Consider the following 22,247-nt stretch of genomic DNA (forward strand, 5'->3'; position numbering starts at 1 on the left):
TTAAATAAAGAAGTGAATGAAAAGAATGGCTACTCCAATATTGAGTAAAATGACCATAACCACCAGAATAGAGCTGGAGCCCTGGAAGACAAAAAAGAAAGAGAAGAGAATAAATCAGTCCAGTTAATTGAAATGCTTTACATTTAAGTTTAAGAAAGACATGCAGTCAGATTGAAGTCTGGAAAATGGAAACACAAGGCAGAGACTTTAAGAAAGAAGGGTTAGAATTTAAAGGAATACTAGAACAGATTGAAGTTCAAAAGTGAAAAGGTATTGTTTGTAATGCTTTCCTTAATACTTGATATAGATTCATTGAATAATTTATTTCTTCATAAATACCCAACAGACTGAATATGTTTACGTACTCTGTCTCTGAGGTAGTTTTAGTTGTATTAACAAGTTGTACTTCTACTCCAATACATTCATGGGAGTTAGTTTTCAGATTCTAGTAATACAAAATAAAATCAAAAACCAAAATTATGTTGATGTTATTGGTTAAGATAAGAAAAAAACTAAGTTTGAAATCTTGGAAATATGAATAGTTGCTTTCTTGCTGAAAGTTTGACGCTGTTCTCAAGTCTGTGCATGAAATGTCAAGTTATAGCCAGCAGGCGATTAGCCTAGCTCAGCATTAAATGTGAAAGCATGGGGAACCTGCCAGCCTTGCTCTGCCCATGTTTAAAAGAAAATCCACCTGTATTGCTCCCTAAATAACACCTGGTATCTCACTTGTCCCGCAAGTTTGATGTGCTGGAAATGTCTAACATGAAAAACAAATATGCAGATTTAAAAAAATGTGATGTTACAAATTGATGAATCAAATGTCAAATGTTAACTCAGCAATTAAAGAAATAGTTGACAATGGATCCTCATGATTCCAAACAAAGAAAGAGGTTTTAATCTGTGGACTCACTGAGTTTGATTTGAGTGTGAGATGCTCTCCTTCCTGCTCCAGGGTGATGGGCTGAGACTTTAGTGGCGGGGAGAGGGTGAGGTCCCTGTGCAGCGGCCACTCCTCCAGCTCCGCCCCCACATTCAGGTTGTCCAGCATCTGTACAGAGTCCATGGAGCCCTCTTTGACTGGCCGGAGGGCTCGGGATCGCAGCCTGTTATTTTTGGGGGCTGGGGACTCCTGACCCAGCCCCCGCGAGTCCGGACACTGAAGCCTCATATCTACGGAATAGTCATTCATCCGCTCCTCGTCCTGCTCTGTGAGGCGTGAGTGGGCAGGGCTCCACCTAAGGGTGCTTTCAGCTGTCCAGCCCCCGGTGAGGCCATCTAGCCTTTGGTCGATTACAACATGCTCGTTAAGCTTGTGGTTGGAGGGGTTGTGCTGCTTTGGATGGTGGTTGGAGTAGACATGCTCTCGAGGGTTGTAACTAGAAGAGACGTGGTCCTTTGCATTGTGATTGGAGGAGATATAATCTGGGGACTTGTGATTGGAAGAAGCATGCTCAGAAGTCTTGTGATTGGACATGTTATGTTCCAAGGCCTTGTGATTGGACAGAATGTGCACCTGCGGCTTGTAGTTGGAAGAGGCGTGCTCGCAGGCCTTGTGATTGGTGGAAGAATGATCCCATGTTTTGTGATTGGAGGACGAGTACTCCCTTGTCTTGTGATTGGAAGAGGCATGCTTGGAGGGCTTTTGGTTGGACTGGGAATGCTCCCACGCTCTGTAGGAGGAAGCGTGCTCCCGTGACTTGTGATTGGACGAGGATTTCTCCCGTGGTTTGTGGTTGGACAGAGGGGCTTGCTCGTGGCCGTTAACTTGGCCCTCCTGCTCCTCCAGAAGGGAGGGCGTGGTGGAGCGGCTGCTGCCCCCTCGGTCTGGATGCATGTCATCTGTCCAATTGTTAGCCCCTCCCCTCGGCAGATCCATGCCCCGCCCCTCCACCAGCACCTGGATCTCGGCCCCGCCCTGATCGTCCACGGCGCTCTGGCGCATGAAGCAAGCATTCCTGGGACGGTGGCCGTGCTTGTTTGGCGGGCTGTGGGGAGGCGAGGTGGGCACACTCAGCACGGGGCTGAGATCAGGTGTAATTACAGGCGGCGTGGTGTCCGGAGTGCACAGCTCTGGACTGTCTGTTCCTGTGGAGATCACCTCGTGGTCTTTGTCCTTGGCGTCCTGGTGCTTGGGCCTTTGACATTCGAGCCCTACGAAAACAATTGGAGAATAACACCAGTGAAGTGATTTGGCGCCAATCCACAGCGAGACTATCAGACCTACAGTCTGTGGTGTTTCTGTGTGTGTGTGTGTGTGTGTGTGATTCGCATTCAGTGTAACAAAAGAGGGAAAAGCTGCATATACAAACTGGATCTTGTGCTTGAAATCGCTGTTAGCTTAGAGAGGATTATGGGAGTGAATACACTTGTTTAATTTTGAATTCTCAAATACTAATCTTCTGTAGTTTGGTGTTTATTATGGATCAAAACCTTTTCATCTAACACTTAGCCAAACACATCCTGTGAATCCACATATTTGATAATGTAGCCTACTGTATATTTTATGTTAATCTTTCAAAGTCCAGGTACTTACACGTCAAATCTTAATGTAATTCTTCATTGCACACATCTCTTGATTAACTGGAAAAAACTGCACTCACCATTCCCATAGATGTGAAAGGAGGGAGAGAGCTCTTTGGCAGCTATCCGGGCCAGTTGACACTCTTCTGTGGCTTTCTGAGCCACTCCTTCAGCTGCCTCTGCCTTCCCACGAGCGTGGCTCATCCTGAGCAGGACAGGTAGAAAACACTGCAGTCAAACCGGCTGCAGCTATGAATGTTCTTATTGATTCTGGAACGGTGAAATTCTGCTTTGTTTGGCATAATTTGTGCCAAATATGATCCCTGTAGAAGTATGTAAAGCTAGTTGAAGCTTAGATATTCTTTACAATGTAATATTCAAAATGTTGAATGTTTCAGATAATGGACTCACATGGAAGTAAAGAAGTTGAATTAAGATGTAGCCTTTAAGTAATGCATTAATCATCTGATATTTTCAGAGACGTAACATTATGTGAGTCAGTTGCTGAAGTCAACAACTTTTCCAGTGGAGCTCCGATGTATAGAAATCTCTGTGCCATAGTTGAACAAAAGATGTTTCTTCCTTTTAAATAAAAACTTGTGACCTTAATAATGTTAATCATGACATGACCCTAACCCTAAGCCATGACAACCATTTTTTTCTATTGTTTCTATTGGATTTGTCTGTTGATGTTTGGTGGACATGGATCTTTGTTTATAAATTGTGGTGCAGAAATAATTCCATATTTGTTGCCATTGCCTTCATCTATCTTACCTTGACATGGCAATCTCTGCTTTCTGCTTGGCGATATCCAAGGCCTTCTCCGCCGCCTCAACAGCCCGGTCCACCTTCTCTCTGATTTTGCTGGCCCTCAGTGGGATCAGGTTCTTGCGTTTTCCGCTCACCAACACGTTCTGCTTGTACTTTCCTTCCTCCTTGGTGCCATCGGGGAAGGTGGTGCAGCCGTACCCGTGCCTTTTGTTGGCTGCCCATTCACCTTCATAGTGCAGGCCGTCTGAGCGCCGGCTCACGCCCCAGCCAGCCCTCTGGTCACTCCTCCACTCGCCAGCATACATTTCTGTGACAGTGGCGTCTACAGGTGCGCCCTGTTCACTCTCGCTGGCGTTGGAGTGGATGTCAGAGGCAGCAGAGCTAACCGTGCTCATGCCAGCTTCGCTGCAGAAGGAGCTCTGCTTGCTGAGCTGACTGGCCAGAGAGCTTTTGGACTCAGAGCGCCGCAGCTTCAGGCCGCTCAGGATGGACTGGCGGAAGCGACCTTTTCTCTTCCGCTGGCGCTCAGCTTCGCTGGGAGCTGTCAGAGCGAACCCCCCTCGCCCCACAGGGCTGCCGGCCAGCCCGGCCACCACCCCGTCTGTAGGCGTGGTGGCAGAGCCGTCCTCCAGCACAGCCGGAGGGCCATGGCTGTGCTCGGAGCGGAGGGAGTTTATGGATGTTCGCAAAGGGAAGAGGATGACGGCCGCCATGCCGTACGGCACACTCTGCCGCACGCCATAGCCATGACGCATCCCGGCCAGCCACTGGCCTTGGTAGGTCCCTGAGAAACAAACAGAGACACAGTGAGGGTCAGGATGGGGATTATTTCGACTTTGGCTCAGACTGAAATATCTCAGAAACTTTGTACAGATAGGCTATTCGTGTTCCCCAGAGGATGAAGCCTGGAGCCCATGACTGCGGTGACCCCCTATAACTTTAAGCTTAACATTTGTGGGTTTGAGTGAAATGTTTCAAAAACTATTGAATGGATTATCATTAGAATTTGTGTAGACTTTCATGGTGAATTTAAATAACTTTGGGGATTGTCTGACGTCTCCTCTAGCGCCATCTTCAAGTCACAGTCAAATTTACACCAGATTTATGAGAAAAAACACCTGCAAAACTAACCACATTCTCTCAGCCTCAGCTGCTGTACTGTGTTTCTACTTGGAAAACACCAGCATGCAAACACACTAAAATACGATGGTGAACATTATACACATATACCTGATTAGCATCAGCACGTTATCATTAGCATGTTAGTTCACCATGTTCATCATAATCTTTGACTGACATGGTGAATATGCACAAAATATTCCAGTAGGATGCATTGTGGTGGCTACACCAAACCAGGATTAAAACCCCTGAAACATTTCAGTGCCAAACAGAAGTGTGTTGGCTTCATTAAAGCATTAAAGCTGTGAAAAGTAAATCAAAGAAAAACAAACTGAATAACACAAAGATATGTGGCACTTCCTGAACTGAAGAAAAATATGTTCTTTCTAAAAGCTGACCAAGCTTCTTTGTGCCCGAGCTGTTTCAGATCCGAAAGAGTGGGTGGAAGTCAAACCAAAATAGTGCAGCACAGGAGGAGAGGATTGTTTTGTGTTCAGAGTGGGAGGAAGCATTCACATCTGTTACTAATGTGAAAGTATTAATACTTACACTGTTATTGTCCTAAATTGTTAGATTATACGTTTCATTTGTAAAAATATTAAACTGTAAAGTTATCAAGGCTGTCAGATAAATGTAGTGCTGTGGAGACAAAGAGACATGAAAAAGACTTGTGCAAAACCAGTTGCTGAAATGTACACAAAAGTACAGTACTTATGAGTTATGTACCTGTTGAAGTGTGAGTGAATAGTTTCATTATTTGTAGAAACAGAAATCCTTGTGAATTTCCTCCAAAACTTCTGAAATTTATCAAAAATTTAAAACAAAAATATCTAAATCCATCAACCTTACTGGCAAGGAAATCCTGATTGGATCGACTCGGAGTAAAAAGTGGTCGATCAAGTGAGGCGACTGAAACTAGGCGACTATCTATTGATAATTTTTCGATTAATCCTCCATGGTCGCTTAAATTTAAGAAAATAGGAGAAAATCAGAGTTTCCTAAAGTGTAACATGACATCTGACTCAAAATCTGAAACTCAAATACATTCAGAACTGAAGAAAATAACAAATTCTGTAATTTGAGAAGCTGGCGCTACAGAAGTGTTTGGGTTTTTTAGTGAAAGCAATTCAAACCATCCCTATAATAGCAATAAAAACTAGAACTGCAAGCAGTTATGACTGGGGGCAACTCGAGACCCGAGCATCGTCGACCGTGGCGTCGGCCGCTCACTTCACAGAATCCGGGGATGTAAAGTTTTTGAATGTGGGATGTTCGGCTTGAGAGTTATAAACTAAAAAGCAAATAAATTCATATTTCTTGGCCATATTTTTTATATAGACTCAATTATGTCCCATGATGGTCTCCCTTGAGTTTTAAGCGGCTAGTCACTTTTCTCGTTTATGGCGCCCCCTTACGGCGCCAACTTTTTGAGAAGGCATCTTAGGATAGCACCAACATATGTAAAAAAATTTGACTCGATACGATTTATAGTTTTGAATTTTTTTATTTACTTACAAGGTAGTACAAGTTAGCTAATCTTCAAATATTCAAAGCGCCCCCGTTTCGTCATCAAAGGTTGCATCAAAATAATTTTAAATATATTTTTTTCCGTGTGCGCCTGTAGATGTTCTGTGCAAAGTTTGGGGTTTTTGTCAAAAGTCAGTTTTTTGGGAAAAATCGCAAAAACTGTGAAAAAAGTTTCTGACTGTGGGATGTTGGGTGTGGGAGTTATAGCCCCAAACGCGTTTTCCTTGGTGTAGCGCCACCTTGTGGCCGGCATGTCTGAGTTTTCTTGTCTGCGTACCCAGCACGGACCTGGATCTAGCCATGCAAGTGGCATGTCTGCACTCTTTACGGTTTGGGCTGTGGACACACTTTTAGCGTACAAAAAAAAAATAATAATAGGAATCCTTACAAAAACAATACAGGGCTTGGGAACCACGTTTCTCTGCAAAACGCGGTCCCAGCTGCTGCTCGGGCTTGTCCCCCTAATCAAACTACTTTCTGATGTATTTTATGGGGCCGACTTATTCAATTTTTGTGCAAAATAGTTTATCAAAATACATTTGATAATCATAAAGTTTAAAAACAAACTGTCAAAAAATGTTTTGGCCTACTGATTAGACGTTTACTATCAAAAGGCCGGAACTGCCCTTCACAGCTTAATTTTAAAGCGGCTACGAGTAACATTTAAATATCTTTTAAACAGCCTCATGTTTCCTCTGATAATCATAAATTACCTTTAACAGCAAACGAGACCATCAGTGCAAAGAAAGACGTGTTTAAATAGTTTTTATTACTCCTTTTGGTCTGGTCGCACACCCAGTCCGATTTTCGGTTCGCTCGTGCAAGCTCTATGGTCACATATCCGTATTGGTCGCAGATTTCAGTGTGGCACTGCAACGTGAATTGAGAAGCCTATCCCTCCAGGTGAGGGAAGGGGAGCGGGAGCCTTGTTTGAGACAGTTATTTGTCGTCATAATGACTGATAACGGGAAAAGCTAAAAGGGAGAGTGATATAGGCTACGGAGGACGAGGGCGTTGCCAAGCAACGTGTATACAATTTCACAAGAGCGAAACTAGACTGCAGTGTTTACTCCTAAATGAATGAGCGGTTGGTACTAACACAAAGTTTGCTTTGCTTCACCATCATCAGATAACCATTATCTGAAATAGTAATTATTTACAACAACATAAACAACACATTACCTCATTGTGATCCATACTAACTGCCGTCTATCGTTCATTCGCTTTCTGTGAGGACACGTCTTTCAGCTCCGTGAGAGAGAGTAGTTAGGTGACACTGCTTAACTCATTGCAATCAGGTGTGTGTGGCAGTGACTGGCATTAGTTGATGCAGTGTCAAAACCACTCTCACGGAGCCGAAAAGAGTCCTCACACTTTCAACACACGGACATGCAATATATCGCTCCCTTCTCAGTTCACACTCACGCGCCTGGCACGCGCTTTGCGACAGCGGGCGTCGTAAAAATACTACCGCTTTTGTCCAAAGGGGACGCCAACGTGCCATGTTACTCGTAGTGGCTTTAATTTGATGTCACATTTCTTAACAACTTTTCATGGCAAGGTTGACAAATCATCACTTTGACTTTTGTTTGTTTTACACGTTATATGCTTTTGGCCTTATTTATCTACTGTATTTCATATGGAGTTTGGCAGGTTTCATGAAGCAAATATAAAAAAAAATAAAGTCTTGTGCAGATATACCTTATCTATTATACTCTTCGACTAATAATTTGGGTGCACAAATTAACCGAACATAACATTCAACTAAGTCTCAAACACAGTATACTGACATAATTGAAACTAAACTGCTTTTAACCCAAGTGACTCATATGGATTGGATTGTCATTCCTGACCACTAATTCTTCTCTGTATGATACATTTCTTTGAATATTTGGGGGCAGTAGAACAAGCTGTAAACACAAGATTGACGTGTTATTGCCTTTAAAGTTATGGTGAACACGTTGGTAAACATCCAGCAGACACACAGTAACATTAGCAGGAATCTAGAGTCCAAAATTCACTCTGTTTTAGGTATTCCACCAGCTCCTGGGGGCTGCTGGAAACTGCTGGCCCAGTCAACAGTATAGTCCTTAATGATTTGGTCTCTTGTCAGTTGAACAAGTAAATTTGACATCAGAAAAATATCTATTTATTCTTGATATCTCTTTTCAATAAGGCGATATAATTGGCTGATGATTGGTTTGAAAAAGGACAACTATTGCTGAATAATATGATGGCTGGTTCACATATTTCCTAAGCTCATTGTGAGAGGCATTTTCTGTTGATTAGTAGTTAAAAATCAGTGTCATTACTACATTTGTTCAGCTCTGTTGGAGGGTCCGGGAACTGATGTAATAAAATTACAGCTTTTTAATGAATGTGGTGATTTCTTTGTCGGAAAATTATATAACTTTGGGTGTGTCTCCTATTGCACTCAGATAGTGTCATCAGCACTTGTGAAAGAGTTTTTCTTATCTCCAAAAACTGATTCCGTGTTTTATGTAGTGTGGCCCTGGATCTGTCGGTGCTGCTGAAAAACAGATAATACTAACTAATAGATGCACTCACAGATGAATTTCAAGTGTTATGTTCTTTCAAGCTATTTTCTGTTTGTGTTTCATTATTGTAAATTAATCTAGTATTCTGACACTTATCTGCCACAAACCAATCTTCTGAAAAAATTGTCATCTTGCTGTGGCAAACAATCACATACCAGAATCAACAACCCCAAACAGTCAGTATCCTCCATTGTTTCTGGTTTGTGTGCGTGTGTTTGTGTAGCATTGAAGATGACATCACAGCTGTTTTGCATGGTGTGGATATGACGGCTAGCTACACAGAGGCGGTATTAACTACCTCCATAAAAATACCTGTTACCAAATGCAAGTAGAGTACAGTCAGTACTTTGTATGGCTAATGGAAAGCATCTTTAGTGAATGTCACAAGGCAAAGCTACCGTCCACAATAACTATTATTTACATTTTTTAAGCTTCTCCATTCCTTTGCGCATTGCATTGTGGAAAAACTTTACAGTCAAAAATCCAACATCTCTTTAGGGTTTTTTTTATAAACTTTTTAGTTGTTTTTTCTGTCTTTTTTATTTGTGCAAAGGTTACATTACAGGCAGTTGGGACCCTTGGGGGCCCCAAAACCCCTAATTTCAGGGGGAAATTAATTTAGTTGGAAATCCACCTCAACCACAATATAAAATGAACAAGAAGGGCCTTAAAGCAGTTTTAACTGTTGTTTCTTTGTTTGTTTTGGCCACTTGGGGGTGTTGCAACAAGCTGCCAACACACCGCTCAAATAACCTTATGAAATTGTCATGGAGAGTGTGTATGCAACATTAGCTTGTTAACACATCCAGTACACATTTAGTAACAGCTCGTTCATGCATGTATGTACAATTTTACTGTACGGCAAAAGTGCAAGCATCAACATATAGGCCAACTAACAGCAGGCCTGCTGTGGGTAAAATGACTAATCGTGCAAAATTGTCCATTTTTAAAGATTTGCATATTGTATTAATGGTATTCTTCTATTATAGATGCATTAATAATATATAATAATCACTTTAATGCTGCAGCATCTAGCTCAATCTAAAAATAATTATTATTTGATTATATTTAGAATTAATAGTTTTAATCAGCAAAGTAAATGTTGTGGTTTTTAATATTTGCCTAAAGGAAAAATTCAAGTAAACTAGATGTACTTCAAAATTGTAATTAAGTTAGCCTACAGTACTTGAGAAGGCTAAATGATGTAATTAATATATTAAAACAGCATATTTCTTACTTAGGCTACTTACTGCTACAACAGTAGGCTAAGTCACAAATAGTGCTACTTGTAGTCTGGGACATATCTAATGTTTACAAATTAATCATGTGAGTTTGACGAGCCAAACTCCAGCTATAAAATGATGAATTTATTTATTGTTGTTTTTGCCAAGATAAATAATATTATCTCGGTTACAGTTATTTTCCTGAAGGCCCCACAAACACAAGCTGTGATTCACTCTTTGTCGATCAGGAGCTGTCCGCGGTGCTGAAGCCAAAACCAGACTGTCTCGAGCCCGGCGGACCTGTCTGTAGGTGCACCGTGCACGAGGCTGCTTGTTGTGGCCTATAATATGGGTTTTTATTATTAAGCTTTTATCATTTTTAATAAGACCTTGCACTGTTGAAATGATTGTCGGTGAGTCTCCCCAGTGTATGTGCCTGCTTGGAAAACAGCACATTTATTGGGTTGAGGAAAATGTGTCAGCTCGAGCGTGCTATATTCATCTGTCGGCGGTCTTGCACGTGAGCGGAAGAGAGGAGCCGAGCTGTCGCGTGACGCAGTCTTTTTTCTTCTATGTATTCCTCTGCTCACCATCTTTGGTTATTTTCACGAAAATCTCGTGTTATTCCAACAGGTTTGAGGGTGTAGTAGGCCTATAAGCTTTGACGCTTGTAGCGGTTAAATACAGGCCACCTCCCGGTAAACACCCACTACCTTCAATGCAGCACCTACACACACACACACCGTGCTTTTATTCCACCTGCATCACTTATTGACCTCGCTTCCATCATCCGGGTCCTGAGCGGTGCTGGGGGACGGGCGGTGCGATGCGCGGCCCGCCAGCATCGCTTATCAAACGGCCTAGATTACAAACCCCGGAGTCCGAGAAAACACGAGACTGACAGCAGCGCAGAGCCTATCATAGAGCAGGAAAAGCCGCGAGCTGGTCTCCAGTGACACGCTGACCTGCTGTCTCTGCGTTACCATGGGGACAGAGGATGTGATGCAGAGAGGGGTGAAGGTGTGTTTTTCATCTGTACTCTAAACACAAGTGATGAGATTTCAGCACGGTTTAATTTCTAATATTAGACACTCGACCTCTTTTCTGTGTCGCTCTCCATTGTTTTCTAATCATCTAATAGTGAAGGCTGGTCAGTGGCTGTGAAGGTGAAGTCGACTCCACAGCCTCCAGAAGTATATGTGGACATGGACGGATCATGAGACGGCAGGGCCCTGGGCACACAAAAGACCCCTTTAACCTCCTTAAGTTAGGGCAAAAAAAAACCGATTGAAAGAGAGATGCCATGTTTGTAGTCATTTAGTGTCTCAGTAGACGTTTTGTATATCTAAGTGGACGTTTTGTGCCTCTTTCTGGTAATTTTGCAAATCTTTGTGCTCTTTCTCTTACATTCTGCAGGTTAAGCAGAACACAGAGTCCGCCACTGCTGCTGGTTAAACAAATATTGACTTCATGCTGGAGATAAAGAGAAGACGTTTAGAGCTTCTACACTCCCCTGCATAACTATTCAACTAAATATTACAGACACTATACAGTGGTCTCATGAGCCTATGGGACGGTAGACCTGCTCAGTAATCCATGCATTCATGTGGAGGTGACCTACATGTTATTTATGTAGCCTACATTGTTGATGTGTTACAGTGGATTTTTAGCACCAAGCAAAGTAAGAAAGTTGCTCCACTTGCAGCCTGAAAATCTGGACTAAATCTGGGCTGAACTGGTGGTGTGAACCGAATCTGTGGGGAGTTACAGGTCAACCAAGGCTGCTCTAACACATGAGCTTCCCTTTTGTGATGGGCAGAAACAGTTTGAGCAGCCTTACCTCCATCGGAGTAGGTTTCGGTGCCGTATCCATCTTGCAGCCCGTTGCTCCATGTCCCCTCGTACCGGGCCCCGCTGGCCGTGCTCTCCAGCTGCCCGTAGCGACCCTTGAACCCCTGCGTCCACTCCCCTCTGTACTCCCAGCGGCCCTTGCTCTCCACTCCGATGCCGTGTCGCTTGCCCTGCGCCCAGGTTCCCTGGAAGTTGTTCCCACTGGGCCACGTGTACACGCCCAGGACCTCAAAGCCGTGGCTCCAGGCTCCTGCATACTCGCCCTGACCCTGGGGCCCCGTGCAGACCCCTCTGCCATGGGCCTTACCCTGCTCCCACCCCCCGCAGTACGACCCCCCGTCATCAAAGTCAAACCTGCCTCCAGTGGACATGCATGAAACAGGTTTAGGCAAATCCTTAGAACGTCAAGAAAAAGACAAAACAAGGGCCTGGTTCACTCAGGACGAGCAAAGAGGGAGGAGGCCTCTTTTGAATCTTGTAGCATGGAGTTCCAGGGCCTCGACTCTCCTCCTGTTAGTTTAAGTTGTCAGACACCAGCTCCTCGTCTTAAAAACAGCAGGACGTGGCCCAAAAAGCATCACCTTATGATGGAGAAGCAGTCCAAGCCTTAGCGACGGGTCTGGAGTGACGAAGGCAGCTTATGTGCATGCTGCTCCCCATGGGCATGCAGGCTCCGAGTGCTTCTCATCCTCCTCTACCTCCTCCTCCACCTTCCTGCTCCACGCAGCCTAGCAGCCGGTCGGCCCGTTGCCTCACCCGTGCAGCGGGGCGCTCCAGACAAGCAAGGCCTAGGCTTTTCCAGCAGTCCCAGAGGCCCACAGAGTGGTGGTGGTGGTGGCAGCAGCAACCGAGCTTAGCTCAATCAGACATTACAGCATCCCCACATTCCTGCCGCACCAGCACTCAGAGAGGGATACAGGACAGGGATGCTGCTGCACTGGTACGCCAATGAAAAAAATAATAATCAAAGGAGCAAAGAAGTTTGAGATATTTCTCTATAGCCTGGCCTGGAAACAAGCAATCTAGGCTATCACTCAGAGGCACACATTCGTAATCACACCGACATGCACACCGAACACACACACACACACACCTAGGCAGACATAACGGAGAGAGTGAATCCTCTCCTCTTATTTCTTCCCTCTCTCTTCCTCTCTGCTCGGCTGTGATCTAGAAACCGGGCTCTCTCCTCTTGAGGAAGGGAAAGAGCGTTGGCAGCAGAACTAGACAAAATAAATTATTCCTCTGCTTTTCCCTTTGTCCTCTCCATTTCAGCGCTCGCCTAGACCTAGATTGTTGTTGTATCCCAATTCCACCAAGTCATCTGTCCTCTCTGGTTTTTTGGCCTCTCTCTCACTCTCTCTCCCGCTCTCTCTTTCTGTCTCTCCCTCACTCTAAAATCTGCTCATTACAGGACTGTTCCACCCCAGCCAATACCCCTCCCCCACATACACTCACGCACACACTGAACACACTCCTTCTCTCGCCTCTTAAAGAGATAGAGACAGAGGGATGGTGCGTATGCCTGCGTGTACAGAGCTCGTTGCTCTTCCCCTGTGGGGATACAGCCTGCTTTTCCTAATTATCCAGCCTCGTTTCACTCTTTCCCTCCTCCTCCTTCCAGACTGAATTCTGGTCAGTCAGCAATCTGTTTTCCTGATAACTGGAGGTTTGTGAGCTCATTGATCGTGTGCCACTCTCTCCGATGCTAATTGTTGCAAGTCTTTTTCACCGTTTCACTTTCAGGTGAACCGAAGGACTGTATGTCACTTGAGTGAGGTTCACAGAAGAGCACAGAGACCCAGACTGACCTACAACCGTCTGTCTGATGGCGTGGTGCCACAACATCGAAGCTTCATCACAGTCTGACAACCAAACACAAGTGGTTGGACCGTGTGGTGAATCATTTTCCTATCAATACCTGGAACATGATGCTATTGGAAACCTTTCCTTCTTTTAACACACCATCTGCGGGGAATGGTGTCAAAGAAGGCCAGATGAGATAAACCTGCATTATTTATATTATAAGTATGTAACAGCGGAAACAGCAGACAGACTAAAGGTAAACTGGTTCATTGGTACATTTGCTGCATCTTCTGTGATGCATGCAGAAGAAGAACACACAAAACCAGAGTCCAGGCTCTTTTAAACAGCTGAGTGGAACGTGACTACAGCAAATCAAGCACTGTCATAGAAACTAAACATATTGATTAGATTACAAGGAGAGGTGTGGCTTTAAAAAACAAAAAACAAAAAAATGATATAACCTTCTGAGAGTTTAATTTATCAAATAACAGAAAGACATCAATACATGAATCTTATATGTTTATAAGAACTAAGTTTCTTATTCTTTCCTCTTCTATTGATCATCTCACAACCCCTCAGATTAACACACTTTGACTAATTTAGCCAACTGTATGTACAAAGTGGAATGCTGCAAACGCATTGATGCTTATATATGTCACAGGAGGCATTTTTTACCTTTACTTTTGATACTTTGAAGTACATTTTGCTCATCATACTTATGTACATACACCTTAGAAGGATTTGAAATGAAAGACGTGTACTCGTAGGGGAGTTTTTAATTGTTTGTATTTTTACTAAAGGATCTGAATGATTCCTCCTTCACTTAAATAAACTGAACAGTAAACCTCAGAGGTTGGTGTCAGTTCTTTGGAAAAGAAGAACAGTAGCATCTTTCTCCAGCTCATGATCATTAAATACAGTGGGTGAAATCCATCGGGAGGCCCATCAAGGGACAGTGACCACATGGTCTGTCATGGTATTGACTTTCAAAATATCAATATTTTCTTTGGGGATCTTTTCCTTTCTAACAAGATATCATTTAGGGCTGAACATTTTTACTCAATAAAGCTATGAATTGAGTGACGGGAAATTGATCTGGAACAATCTTATTTATAATTATCTATTTATTTCTATGTGGAGATCTACAGTAATCTCTCGATCTAGTCCTGTGTCTTTCCAGGGATTTCCTACCAGCAAAATGTGCCGTGAACAGGGGGCATTCTTACCAGATGACCGAACCACCTCAACTAGCTCCTTTCTACGCAAAGGAGCAGCGGCTCTACTCCGAGTTCCTTGTGGATGACGAGGTTGATCTATAAGGGAGACGCCATCGACTTGTATAAAGAGCTTTGCCTTATTGCTCAGCTCTTTATATACTGGTCGATTTTGTTCGTGCCTCTTCTTGTCACAACGGTTTGGTAAAGGGAGTACAATACCGCCCCCGCTGGTCCAATTGTCTAGTCTATCTCCTGCACCATTCTCCCCTCACTGGCGAACAAGACCCCAATGTCCTTGCAAACCCTAACTAAGGACTCATTACCTACCCAAGACTAGACAATCCATCGGTAGCTGAGAACCATGGCCTCAGATTTAGAGCTGCTGATCTTCATACCAGCCACTACACGCTCGGCTGCAAACCGATATAGTGAGAGCTGACAGCCATAGACCGATGATGCCTTTAGGACCACATCATCAGCAAACAGCAGCAATGAGATACCTAGCCCACCGAACTGCAACCCCTCCCCACCACGACCACGCCTTGATATCCTATCCATGAATATCACAAACAGGATTGATGACAAAGTGCAGCCCTGGCAGAGGCTAACCCCCACCGGACAGGAGAGAATGCAGAGCACCTGGACACAGCTCTCACTTTGAGCGTAGAGATTGGATTGACCTGAGAAGGGACCCCAGCCCACAGTATCTCCCTGGGAACCCGGTCATACGCCTTTTCCAGATTCAAAAAACACATGTAGACAGGATGGGCATACTCCCAGGCCTATACTATACTATTACAAAGAAGTTCATAAGTACATCCAATTGTGCCACAAATGCCTGCTAACGTCAGAAAACTTTCATATTTAATGTTAATCCACCGAGATTTATTTTTCATGGGTTCATGTCACAAGCACTTCTTCCACTGTACTTTTCCTGTAAGCTCATAATTGTTGAGTGCTCTTCATATATTGAGCATTTTCATATTTCACAAGCTTAACATGCATTTTACATATAAAATCCTATTATACAAAGCCATCTGAATAATGTAGAAGAATACTAAAAATGGTTCCCTTTGAGTCACACAAGATGGAAATACTTAAGGTACAGTCTGATTCAAATACAAACCAATTATCAGTAAACAACTCAATAATTTAAAAAAGAGTAACTTGTTTTTTTCTCAAGAGATGGTGAGTTAACCTATGATGGTCTATTTAGGCCATAAATACGGAACTTGGGGTGAGGGGTATAATAGAGAAAAATGCTTTTGAATTTCAGATTTTATAAAAAGATGATAATGTCCTGAGATGTTTTGGTTTACAAATTCTACTATCACAATGAGCCAGAGTCCAAAGCTCAACATAATTATAAAAATGTGTTATTCACACCATTCAAAGGAAAAGCAGCAAATCTTTACGTGAGAAGCAGACAGTAACCATCAAATGTTTTTATTTAAAAAAATTATTTCTACCCTTAATAGTTGCAGATACATTTTCTGTCAAATGTATTAATAAATTTATAATTTCCGCTGTACCTGTACTGTATTAACTGTTGGGCAGTTTATTTACTCATACATTTTGTGTGCATAATCTTAATCTGTAGAGTAACTAATGCTACCAGATAATATATTGGAGAAGAAGTAGAAAGTGGCATGGAAAGTGTTAAAAAGGTTTACACATTTAATCAAAACTATGGGATGGCTAGATACAACTTAAGACACGATCTTAAACATTCACTTTTTGTAAATACATTTTTGTGATAGGGTTGAACTGACACTGATGCTAAGCTTTATCAAATGAAACTAATACCTCCACTTTCAGATTTAAAAATTATTTGTGCACTTTCCACTGACCTACCCTGAGAAAAAAAAGTACATACAAAAACCAAATAACACACTAATAATAATAACAATAATAATAGGGAAACTGAATATGACTTGTTTTTGTTTTTTTATTTATGTTTTAGACAACACCTTTTGTCCATATAATGAGGATAATAACATTACAACCAATTGTTTATTTGTAAAATACCACACTGTAATTTACAGGTTGGCAATAAACAGTGACTGTAAAAGAAGAATAAACATCCAATAGAAAGAAAAAAATACAAAAGAGAAGTGAAGAAGTGAGGTTTCCCTCTGTGGCCTAAGGGGAAATGTTTTAGGTGAGGATGTCGTGTGCCTGCTGCTCCACCAGCACAGCCATGTTCTTTACATCGCTGCACCAGAAGTCCAAACGCTCCTTCATACCTTTGATCTGAAACACAGGAACAATCAGGTGTGAAATCATCTTAATTCAGATTATGTTGTCTGGTGGTCTCACTATTTCTCTTCCTTCATTTTGTTTTGTTTTAAACATGGGAAATCAATTGTAGTTTCTGGCTCCCTGCTTGAATTACTCTTGGGAGCTTTACCTTTCAGCTGCCCGTTTCAAAATACTGGAGGTCCTTATCCAAAACAACTAACTCGATGAGTTTAATATATTCGATTTGTGACGGAATTTACAGGATTGTTTCAGTCAAAACGACTCATTACATTTTACATTGTTCAACGACAGCCTACGTCTAAGAGATTTGTTAGATGGACGATTGACAACCAAACCCTTAGCATCGTTGAGCGCCATTGTGAAATGGCAGCTCCGGTGCTGAATAACTACATTTGGTCAGTTTCCTCCAGGAGTAAATACATCAAACATTTAGGATAAATTCCTTCAGTGGGATTCAGGTGTTGAGGTAAACAAGAAATTGCTGAAACAAATATGATCTCTTAGGTTGCAATATAAATATAAAACCAAATGAGGCCTCACCTGCTGCAGGTCCAGCACTCTGGGCTGCACCCAGGTCATCTGCACCTTCTGGTCCACCTCGTCAATATTCCCTTTGATCAGCCCCACAGACAGAGCCTTCATCACCAGCAGCTCCACCTACAGGAGACAAACGCTGCATTACTTCACCATTTTCATACAGACACAACTTCAAGCATTTTTACAAATAAAATGTGAAACTACTCTTGGATTGGCTCTGCAAAGACATTACAACAAGTTAAAAATCAAGAAACTCAAAGTTGACCAAACTAAGGCTTATATTGTAATGTATTGATGATGCTGAATACACTTATTCCAACTGACCTCATTCACAGGGAGCTTGGCGCTCTTAGCGATCTCTGTGAAAGTGAGCTGTCTGTGGTTTGCTGGACGAGTGAAAGTCATCTGGAAGGTAAGAGAGATATTTGAAGTGATCAAATATTCATAAAATGTCCCTGGGTTAAATTGTTAACATAATGGCTTAATTTTGGAACTTCCACGTTGATCAGGATGGTTTGAACATGGGTCATCTGCAAAAGGAGTTAAACACTAAAACTTTTTGAATTTACTTCACTTTTGATTAAATGCACTAATCCCAGCTATTCCAATAAAATGTATTAATTTACAAAAGGTTTGTGAGTATTCAGGGTCGTCTCACCTCCATCACGCAGAGCAGTTGGATCTTCTGCATTAGTTTGGCTTCATGAGCTGCAAGGTCGGGCTAAAAACAGAGAGAGAAATCAGACAGTTAAAAACAACTGTTATCATATTCAAGCGACTGTTCCAGTGAGCAGGTTCCAGATGTTCAAATCTAAAAGCTGAACTTTCCGATGGAAGTTGAATGTTGAGATTTCTCTAATTTTACTCGATTACTATTGGCACAGCATCAGCTGGGCTTTCAAATAGTAAATAACACTATATGGTGTTGGGATTTTTTTTTTAGGGTTTTAGGTTTAAAAAAGGTGTAAACTTGATTCCTTTGTTCAGATCTGCTACTGACTCATTAGATACCCAGTAAGTAACAGAGCTAAAGTTGCCATGAAAAATGTTTTATTAATTAATTTGAATTATTAATTTAGTGCAAAAACATTAATGCTAATGCTTTAGAGTCAGCAGTTTTCAACACAACTGAACTCCTTTGGAATGACTGGTAAAGCAGCATCCACTAAGTTTGTGTTTGTAATTCCTTTAAAAGTAGTAGTTCAACATTTTTGTAAAAAGCATATTGTCTTTCATATTAGTTTATTTTATCCTGTACGCTAAATAGTAATCTACAGCCAAAACATGGTTAATGTGACTTAATGCAAATAATGGAAACAGACTACTTCTTAGCTGGGACTGGGAGCAGCTTTTTTCTGGAGTCTCATTTGTCCCATCTGCATTATTGAAAGTTTTATTTTATTTTAAATGCTTAACTGTTAAACATATAAATAACACTTGTGCCTATTGACCTCGCTGGACCGCACTCTCATGCTGATCAGTCCTAACATTAAAGTCTTGGTATGTGTTGAGCAATGTTATTAATCACCTGTTGGCCCCAGGCGGACTTGAAGCCCTGGAATTTTTCCACATTGCCTTGATTGAAGGCGTATAGTGTATCAATGAGCCACTGTTTGTCTGTGTTCCTCAGAGACTCCAGCACAGGATGCATCAGCTGCGAAGACACCATAAGCAGACGTGGTCATCATCAAAACGCTTTAATAAACAACACGAGATGCCCAGTGTGTTCAGGGAAATCTCACCAGTTCTCCAAAGTTGTAAACGCCTTCCCCTAAGAGTCCAGCCAGTCCCAGTGTGAATGCCCTCTCCTGCTTCTCTGTCTCTGTGGAGCAAACAAGCACAATGAATCATTGATATGAAAGGCATTCTGCCTCTAATCAGCCCTACATCAGGTCAATCTTGGTTTGTTTCCCATCATGCATTTGCTCACCTGGGAGGTCTTTGATGTCCACGCATCCGAGGTAGCGCAAAGCATCCTTATAGTAGGAGGCGTGGTTCCCTACAATGCGATAATATTTGCTAGAGAGGTCATAAAACCGGCCGTGGACAGACGTCACCCCGGGCAAGTTATTCAACATTTCCTCAACCTCTTCGATGAGTTTCTGGTGGGGAAAAGACAAGGCAAAAAAGTTGCACCTTCCTTCTAATTTACACGTTACATCAGCATCAATGCCCCCTCCCCAACCTTGATAGGAAGCTCTGTCCAGGGCTTAATGTGTTGCTATTTAACCTACTCTCTAGACCACACTGCATGGCTGAATGCATTGATCTAAATGAAACCTGAAAAAAAAAAACACTTTTTATGACAACATCGACAAATATGGACCAGTGACATCTTTCAATTATTCAAATGGAAAATGGTCTGTACAGTTTGTGAAATTGTTCAAATGGTTTTCAACTCACAAAATGTGGATTGATACAGTAATACAAAAAAGTGAAGTTTTCATTGCCTTTGTTTTTTTTTTTTTCCCTGCATTTGGCGTTTTTGAGTTTTGAACACCAAGGTTCCCATCATGTTTTATGAGAATGTAAAGTCACCCCAAAGTCATTCACAACTCTGGGCAAAGTTGTTTTTCCCCACATTATATATTAAAAACAGCACAGCAATCTACCGTACCAGGTTACCTGGTACATACCTGAGGTATGTATTGTTGCTATAAGTTATTTCAGTAACAAATGGAATCATGTTTCAGTTGGAGTGCATTACTGCTGATTTGTGTCAGAGCTGTTGGTGTTACAGACACATTGTGTGTGAATGTTACCAGCAGCTTGACGTTCTGAACGAGGTGTGAGGCAAATTTTGCGTCAGCAGCTTTAAAATGGGGAGAGAGCTGAGTGTTGTTAAGGAGCCTTTACCTTTGTGGCAGGAAGATCATTGATCTCCAGTTTAAGCCTGCCAATAGATGTCTTGCAGAGAATGGCGGCTTCATCGCTGCTTTTCACCTGAACCACACAGAAACATACTATAGTTTAATTTCAAATATAGAGTTTATACACTTACATAATTTACAATCAGTTACCAGTGTATGAACTACACCTTACTGAAACGAATGCAGTCTGACTGATACAAAAGTCCAGCAATAAAGTTTTTAGGTGTTTATATAACTGCTGTTGAACGGTACTGAGTGAGACAGTGAGGTGTTCCTATTGTTTAGCTGACCCTAATTAATATAAATGGGAAGCACAGAGTATTGAAGATATCTCTCTGTAAAAACAACATCTAAACACAAACTGAACATTATAATCTCTTGTTGAGTGGCTACCGTATTAGACAGCAGCACCTTCGTTTAGTTGTATCTAATACACGGTACACTGGAGTGTATGGTTCAATATTTGGGATGCTTGTATCAATCTACTTACCTTTTCCTTGGTCTTCTCAAGAAAAGTGATTGCATCTTTAGGATCTGGAAACAAAAAAAAAAAACACATATTTTGTAAACCCTGAAAGAAAGAAGAAAATAAATAGTATCTGCTGCTTCCTGTTGTTCTTACCTAGCATCTGTCTGGCAACGTACAGTATAATCTCCATGAGGGACAATGGGTTGATTCTGATAAAAAAGGTAAAACATTTTAAATTATAATCCAAACAGGGAAAAAAGCAGAGTATACTGAACTGGCAGGAGTAAAATCGGTAGACTGAACCACTTTGATCTCACCTGTGGTCGAAGTCACTGAGGAAATTGTCATAGAGCTTGAGGAAAGAGAAAAAAACACTGTCAGATCACAGAAAAAGATAAATGTTTATCTTGTTAAAAAAATTAAAAAGCAGTGCTGTTACCTGTATGAGGCCATCTCCTGTTTTGAAGCAAGGATCCTTAACAAAGTCTGTCAGCTTCAGAGTCAACTGATGCCACAATCTGTCAATTAAAAAAAAGGGAAACACAATGTTTGTTATTGTCATCAGTTCATCTTCAATATACTGACTCACTGCAGTCGTCTGCCAAAAAATAAATCATACAGATAAACAATTCCTCCGAAGTAACAGCTTGTAGTTTTAGCCAGGAAATGAACACAGACATTTTTAGATACAACTGAATGAATTAACGTACAATCCGGTGAAAACAAAGGGTGGTTGGTGTTGATAGTGATAAATGGTCACATATGATGATTCAGGTGAACGTAAACAGACGTTTAAAACTATCACCTTTTATATTCCAATGTTCTGAAGCAAGAGGTTTAAACTTTTAATTAGATACTTTACATTATAAAAAGACTGTTCATGTTATTTTTTGTCAACCCTAACTTTACTAAATAGTCTGGTCTTCTTGCCGTTTGTCCAACCAAGTAAATGTTTTTGTTTTGTTTACTATTTCTATGGTGCAGTGTCCTTAGACTCATCCGTAGCATCCACGCTAACGAACAACTCGGACAACTTGAGACATGAGAAACTTGTGACACACCTTTGTCTTCTTCTATTCTAAATGTATGTAGTTTAGTTCAAAAGTCAAACAATTGATTTATATTTTTCTAACTTCATTTAACTGTCCAGAAAACAATATTAAGAACCAAGTTTCCGCTCTGATTTTAGAGAACAAACTAGCGGCTAAAGCTAGCTCCGTGCATGACTCAGCCCTCATTGCCAATGAATGGGCTAGCTAACGCTATCTAGCGTAGCGTTACGAAGTTAGCTGGCTGACTTGTGCTTTTTACCTTTTGTTGTAGAACTCCTCCATCGCGTGCCACTCTGCCGCCATCTCCGGCGTAGAGCTGTTGCTCTGCTGCTGTTTGAGGTACCCGCTGACATCTTTCATTGTAGCTACAAACTGAAGATCAGTTTTAGTTCTGGGTTGATGAGTGTTGTTAAATTTTCGGCTAACGTCAAGTAGCCTGCTGCTTTACTGCTTGACGCAAAG

At 41.8% G+C, this 22,247-nt stretch overlaps 2 protein-coding genes across 3 annotated transcripts; both read right to left on the reverse strand.

Annotated features, from left to right (window-relative positions):
- jph3a (junctophilin 3a) lies at positions 1–11,943 on the reverse strand (the record flags this gene model as incomplete). 2 transcript variants are annotated; one of them, XM_080024702.1, is made up of 5 exons in its annotated part: positions 1–81; positions 914–2,154; positions 2,604–2,728; positions 3,298–4,078; positions 11,562–11,943. In XM_080024702.1, 5 exons carry the CDS (start codon positions 11,941–11,943, stop codon positions 1–3), a joined length of 2,610 nt encoding a protein of 869 aa, XP_079880828.1. The 2 variants fall into 2 exon arrangements, with proteins under 2 accessions (XP_079880828.1, XP_079880827.1); XM_080024701.1 differs by having other exon boundaries at positions 2,571–2,728.
- A 4,582-nt stretch (positions 11,944–16,525) lies between these two features.
- On the reverse strand, positions 16,526–22,235 carry psmd13 (proteasome 26S subunit, non-ATPase 13). The gene is made up of 13 exons (XM_080025207.1): positions 22,045–22,235; positions 21,173–21,251; positions 21,051–21,085; positions 20,887–20,942; positions 20,755–20,798; positions 20,251–20,337; positions 19,325–19,496; positions 19,137–19,216; positions 18,923–19,048; positions 18,053–18,115; positions 17,719–17,799; positions 17,398–17,514; positions 16,526–16,848 (listed from the first exon to the last, which is right to left on the reverse strand). The coding sequence occupies exons 1-13, from the start codon at positions 22,143–22,145 to the stop codon at positions 16,753–16,755; spliced, it is 1,137 nt and encodes a 378-aa protein (XP_079881333.1). The 5' UTR covers positions 22,146–22,235; the 3' UTR covers positions 16,526–16,752.
- Positions 22,236–22,247: the final 12 nt, after the last annotated feature.

This window comes from Ammodytes marinus (genome assembly GCF_949987685.1).
Source record: "Ammodytes marinus genome assembly, chromosome: 1".
In the NCBI taxonomy this organism is placed as follows: Eukaryota; Metazoa; Chordata; class Actinopteri; order Uranoscopiformes; family Ammodytidae; genus Ammodytes; species Ammodytes marinus.